Genomic DNA, 6,336 nt, shown 5'->3' with positions numbered 1-6,336 from the left:
TATATATATATATAGGGAGACATTTGTTTGTATATACACCCCGTTTAGAGACACCACGTGGGCGTCCACCAGGTGTATGTACACCTGAAGACTGTCTCTTCAGGTGTACATGCAGATGCTTTTTCTTCTGATTCTTCTGCCTTTGTGTAGTATTAATTAAGTAGCTAATAAAGTGCTTTGGAGTTAATTAATTTAAGCAGTGCATGCGTTTATAAACACTTCAAATGCAAATAGACAAACAAATCTGTCTCCTAGGCGGGAAGGCTGTCACCTGCAGCAGCAACAGGCTGCAGCAGCAGCATAGCTGCAGCAGCAGCATACGCTGCAGCAGTGAAGCTATGCCTTTGAAGAGACAGTTAAGCCCCTGCTACTCCGCTTCCATCTCCCGCTGCAGGCTTGTCCTACTCTGTTCATGCTGCTGCTGCTGCTGCTGTTGCTGCTGTTGTGGCTGCTGCTGTTTCTCTCGCATGCAAAACTTCTGCTGCTACCGTTTGAGCTGCTGCAGTCACCTAACAGTGAGGTGGAGGCCTTTAGCCTCAGCAGCTGCAGCAGTTGCTGCGCTGCTCCTCGGGATTCCGTTGCTGTTGCTGTTGCAGCAGCAGCAGCTGCTGCTGCTGCATTGAGACGAGCTACTCGCCAGCCTAAAAACCGCAGCAGAGTCTCCTTGAAGAGAGATGCATTAGATAATACCCTACGGAGACTGTCTCCGCTGCTGCAGCAAGTAGCACACCGCAGCAGCAAACAGCTTGCCAGTCGATGAAGGCAACCATGAGCAGCAGCAGCAGCAGCAATAGCAGCAGCAGCACCAATAGCAGCAGCAACAGGATCGGCAGGAGCAGCAGCAGCAGCAGCAGCAAGCGCACCAGTCTAGGGTGTAGTGGGAGGGCCCATCCACCTCCAGCACAAGCCGCAGGTCGTGCTGCTCCTCCTGATCCTGTCGCTGCAGCAGCAGCAGCTGCTGCTGCTGCTGTTGCTGCTGCTGCATGGGGGGCAGCCCCAGTATGGCGAAGTCGATTGAAATGCCCTCTGCTGTTCGTGTCTCTGCAGCAAAGGAGACACCCTGCTGCTGCAGCAGCACCGCCACTTGGCGCTGCAGACACAGCAGCAGCAGCAGCAGCAGCACAGAAGCGGAAGCTACAAGATGGTGCTGCAGCCTCTGCAGCAGCAAGAGAGGAGACAGTTCATTACGTGGAGTGGTGTCTCTGTTCAGCAGCACGAAGAACGCGCGGCGCTGTGCATACACCTCATCACCAAATAAAGAGACAAACAGACAAAAAGGAGATAAATAAAAGGAGACAGATAAAAAGGAGACAGATAAAAAGAAGACAAGTGAAAAGGAGACGAATAAATATAAAGCAGCAGCAAACGGCTGAGCAGGGTGCAGCAGCTAGGAGACAGAAGAACAGCAGCAAGAGGAAAAGGAGACAGAGAAAAAATATATAACGGAGAGACAGCTCCGATTCAAGGCAGCTGCGCCGCAATGAAGGAGCAGCAGAAGCAGCGCGAAAGCAGCAGCAGCAGCAGCAGCAGCAAAACACGCAGCGTCAGCAGCAGAGCAACCAGCAGCAGCAGCGGAACTAGCACCAGCAGCAGAAAAACAAGCAGCAGCAGCAACACCAGAACAAGCAACAGCAGCAGCAGCAGCAGCAGCATAAAACGCAGCTGCAGCAGCTGATATCCCCACCTGAACTAAAGACTCTGTTGTATAAGAGGAGACATCTTCAAATGCAGCGCGCGCAGCCGTCCATACCTTAGCGGAGACACCTACGTTCCCAGCAGCAACAGCAGCAGCAGCAGCAGCAGCCGCTGCTGCTGCTGCTGCTGCTTCGGGTGTCTCCTCACCTTGCACAAGGCGCCGCAAGAGGGGACTCCACGAGCGAAGGACAGCCGCTGTCAGTACAGCCTGATAAAGCTGCGCATGCATCCGCACAAGAAGCAGCAGCAGCAGCAAGTGCAGCAGCGGCAGCAGCTACTGCACCCTATACATCAGCCAACCGCAACAGATACAGCAGCAGCCACATACAGCAGATGCAGCAGCTGCTACTGCGCCTGCTGCAGCAGATGCAGCAGCAGCATGTGGGGAGAGATTTATGCGAACTGTCTACTGGAGACTGTCTCCTTTCTTGCCTGTGGGAGACCACCGGTGACGACGCGCAGAGTTGGCTCAGACAGGTGCTGCTGCTGCTGCTGGTTCTGCTGCTGCTGCTGCTGCTGCTGCTGTTCGCGTAGCAGTTGGCGCTGCTCGATGAGAGGGGTGAAGTCGGTGGAGCTGAGGAGACACTCCGTCAGGGCGAGTCCCTAAGAAGCAAACAACACTCTCGCAACGCTACAGGTAAAGGGGTTGCTGCAGCAGCAGCAGCAGCTACTGCAGCAGCAGCAGCTACTACTACTACACCAGCTCCTACTACTACTACTTCTACTACTACTACTACTACTCTACTACTACTACTACTACAGCAGCAGCAGCAGCAGCAGCAGCGTATGCCCCCAGTAGCAAAAGGGGTTTGTGCGTGCTGCTTGCCTCTAAGGCCAGGATCGCCTCCTCCCTCTGTTCTTCAACTGCTGCTGCAGCAGCAGCAGGGCTCTCCTGCAGTGCAGCAGCAGCACACTGGAGAGCCGCAGCAGCGGTCACCCGCAGACAGCAAGCCAGCTGAAACAAACTGAGCTCCTCCTGCTCCTGTTGCCGCTGCTGCTTCTGCTTCTGCTGCTGCTTCTGCTGCTGCTTCTGCTGCTGCTGCGCTTGCGGTTCATCAACAGCAGCAGAGGCGTTCTGCTGCAGCACGCTGCGGCTGCTGATTTCTCTAAGGATTGCACGATGCAGCTGCCTGCGGATCTGCGGCTGCAGCACCGGCTGCTGCTGCTGCTGCTGCTGTTGCTGCTGCTGATGCTGCTGCTGCTGCTGCTGGCAGGGCAGCAACGCTCCGAGGTCAAAGATGCCGCATATTAGCGCTGATAGTTGTTTGCTGGAGAGCCGCAGCAGCTGTCCGTGAACCTAAAACGCAGCAGCAGCAGCAGCAAAGGGAGACTTAGCAGCAGCGGGAGCAGCAGCACCAACAGCAAGACGTGCAGCAGCAGCAGCAGCAGCGCGAAGTGTGGCAGCAACAAGTGCAGCAGCACTGTCTGCTGCTGCTGAGCAGTAGAGCAGCGCAACGTTGCGGGTGCACGTGAGGATGAAGGCAGCAGAAGCAAACAGAAGACGAAGCACCTGCAGCAGCAGCTGCTGCAGCAGCAGCAAATGAAAAACCCCCGTTGCAGCCATCGCCCACACTATCTGACTGATGCTTTGTGGGGCAAGAGGAAGCGAAGGCATCTGCTGCCGCTGCAGCTGTTGCTGCTGCCGTTGTTGGTGCTGCACTTGTTGCTGCACTTCCTGGTGCTGCTTCTGCTGCTGCTGCTGCTGCTGCACTACAGCATGCAGCCGCCGTTGCAGCTGAGACAGTAGCATAACGCCTTCCCTTCCGAGGCCCTTGTCAGCAGCCCTTAGCCCCCCAAAGGTGGCGGGAGACTTTGCTGCTGCTGCTGCTGCTGCTGCTGCGCGCGCTAAGAGAGCAGCGGAATGTAGCAGAGACAACAACGATCGGCAGCAGCTGATAGCCTGCAGCACACAACCAGCAGCAAACAGCAGCAGCAGCAAACAGCAAACATGCAGCAGCAGCACACGGAACGCATGCAGCAAACCACCAGCAAGAACAAAGGCAAACGCCATAACAGCAGCAGCAGCAGCAACAGCAACAACAGCAACAATAGCAGCAGCACGTACTTCCAGCCGACCGTTTGCTGCTGCCCCACAGCAATCTTTGAGCAGCAATCCACACTGCTGCCGCACGGCCTGCAAGGCTATTGGCGCAGCTGCAGCAGCAACTGCAGCAGCATCAGCAGCAGCAGCAGCGGATGAACCATCAACTGAAGCAGCAAGCGGTGCAGAGCCAGCTGCAGAAGCTGGTGGAGACGTTGCTGCTGTTGCTGCTGCTGTTGCTGCTGCTGTTGCTGCTGCTGTTGCTGCATCAGTAGCGCCCCCGCTGCAGACCTTCTCCACATTCCTTTGATAGTCTTCAGGCCCTGCCACACCCTGTTGCTGCAGTGCTGCTGCTGCTGCTGTTGCTGTTGTTGTTGCTGCTAACACTTGTGCTGCACTGTCTCCTTCGGCAGGGCGGGTCAGTTCATCTGCCCGTACAGCCAATGCATGCAAGGCCATAGCACCGCTGCTCTGCAGCAGCAGTCGTTGCAGCTGCTGCTGTTGCTGCTGCTGCTGCCGCTGCTGTAGCAGCTGCTGCTGCCTGAATGCTGCACACAAAACGAGCCACTCGACAGGCCCCACAACGAAAGAAAAAGCAGCAGCAGTTGCCGTTGCAGGAGCAGCACCAACACCCGCAGGAACAGCAGCAGCAGCAGCAGCAACTTTTGCTGCTGCTGCTGCGCGGCTCCCTGCTAGAAGGCTCCAAATAAGGATGCATCGGTCTAGGGGCCTGGCTTGCTGCAGCTGCCGAGAAACCTGTAGTCCTACCAAAGTCACTGTCTGCTGCAGTTGCTGCTGCTGCTGCTGCGGCGGCGGCTGTCGCTGCTGCTGCTGCATGCATTCTGAGAGTCTCCCCAACAGAAAGCATGCGTTCTGTTGCGGCAGCAGCAAATGCTTGGCTGCAGCGTGAAACAACCGACTCAGCACATCCTGCAGCAGCTGCTGCTGCTTCTGCTGCTGCTTGTAAATACGAGGTGCTGCAGCAGCAGCAGCCCACAGCAGCGCCGCCAGGTCTGTGGGTGGAATGGCTGCGATTTGAGGTGTACAGGCAGCAGCAGCAGCTGCCAGCACCTGCTCCGCTGCAGCAAGAAGTGCTGTGCTGCTGCCGCTCCCAGCAGCAGTAGCAACGGCAGGTGCTTCTGCTGCTGCTGCTGCTGCTGCTGCTGCGGTAGCTTCCAGAGATACCACTAGCCTCCCTGCATCGCGTGCTGCTTCTGCTACGTCCCGCCAGTTCAAAATAGCAGCACTGTGGGGCCCCGAAGGTCGACATGCAGCAGCAGCAGCAGCAGCAGCAGGTGTTGCTGCTGCTTTTGCTGCTGCTGCTTCTGCGTCTATCTGGGCAGCAAAAGACTGCAGCAGCAGCACCAGCAACTTCTGTGTCTCTTCGAGAGATGGAGAGGCATACCACTTGCTGCTCGTCGGAGAAGAGCCAACTGTAGCAGCAAAGGCATCGCTGTTGCTGCTGCACATATTGCTGCTGCATTTGCTGCTGTTGCTGCTGCTGCTGCTGCTGACAGTCAAACGAGCCAAATGCATCACCTCTCGAAAGCAGCTTAGAGCAAAGGGACTCCACCGCAGCGGGCTGGTGCAACCTTGCTGCTGCTGCTGCTGCTGCTGTTTTCGCTGTTGCTGCTGCTGCTGCTGCTGCTGCATCTCATTGAAGGTTTGTAGAGAGCGCACAAGTGCTGCTAGAAGTCTGCAGCTCAAGGGGGCCCCCAGAGCCTCTATTACTGGGGCCCCTTTTGATGGAGGCAGCAGCTGCCCCGTCAGCTGCTGCAGCAGCAACGCTGCTGCTGCTTCCACGGGCGCGAATAGGTAAGCCTGCAGCCCTTGCTGCAGCAGCAAAGCCTCATCTTCAGCTGCTGCTACAGCGGGGACCTCGTTGCAGTCTTTGCTGCTGCTGCTGCTGCTGAGGCTGCTGCTGCTGGGGTTGCTTCCTTGGGCTTCTGCTGCTGCAGCGGCTCTTGCCACTGATGCTGCTGCAGCTCTGAACGGAGGCTGTTGCAGCAGCTGCTGCAGCACATCTCTAAATGTGCTGCTTCTGAGAAACGCAGCAGCAGCTTGCGCCCCTTGGAGAGCGAGTTGCTGTGCATCTGCTGCTGGGGCCCCTAGACCTGCTGCTGCAGCAGAGCGTGTGCCTGCAGCAGCAGCAGCTGCTGCTGCAGCATCCGCCAAATGAAGCTGTAGCAAGTGCGGGAAGCAGCAGCCTTGAGTGACGGCAGAAGCTCCTGCTGATCCCGCTGCTGCAGCAGCAGCTGGCGCTGCTGCTGCTGCTGCTGCTGCTGCTGTTATGCTGTGAGCAGAGCGTAGGAGCTGCAGCACAGCAGGAAGTAGCAGCGAGAAGGCCCGCAGCAGCTCCACGCGCTGCCGCAGCAGAGACCTGAGACCTTGCTGAGGTGTACGTACACCCCAACTGCAGCCAGAAGAAATAGAAGGGCCCCCGATAAAATGTAAAAATGCAGCAGGCAGCAGCAGCCCCGCAATGAAGGGTAGCTGCGTTTCGTTGCATGCGCTGGAAGGTCTAGCTGGCCGCCGCTGCTGCTGCTGCTGCTCCTGCTCCTGCTGCTGCTGCTGCAGCGCAGCAAACCGCAGCAAAGTCA

General features: G+C 57.2%; 1 protein-coding gene across 1 annotated transcript in view; it reads right to left on the bottom strand.

The window, feature by feature from the left end:
* Nucleotides 1-336: 336 nt before the first annotated feature.
* Nucleotides 337-6,336, bottom strand: part of EAH_00038760 (hypothetical protein, conserved) — a gene marked incomplete at both ends in the record, with an annotated part of 7,479 nt that continues 1,479 nt past the window's right edge. The window contains 7 exons of the mRNA XM_013395430.1: nt 337-712; nt 864-1,090; nt 1,751-1,912; nt 2,113-2,298; nt 2,444-2,992; nt 3,269-3,595; nt 3,761-6,307. Coding sequence (XP_013250884.1) covers nt 337-712; nt 864-1,090; nt 1,751-1,912; nt 2,113-2,298; nt 2,444-2,992; nt 3,269-3,595; nt 3,761-6,307 — 4,374 coding nt within the window. The remainder of the gene's footprint in view (nt 713-863; nt 1,091-1,750; nt 1,913-2,112; nt 2,299-2,443; nt 2,993-3,268; nt 3,596-3,760; nt 6,308-6,336) is intronic.

This window comes from Eimeria acervulina, genomic scaffold (genome assembly GCF_000499425.1).
Source record: "Eimeria acervulina Houghton genomic scaffold, Eah_scaff445, whole genome shotgun sequence".
Lineage (NCBI taxonomy): Eukaryota > Apicomplexa > Conoidasida > Eucoccidiorida > Eimeriidae > Eimeria > Eimeria acervulina.
Note: the sequence above shows the minus strand (reverse complement) of the source record. Positions and strands in the feature narration are given on the sequence as shown.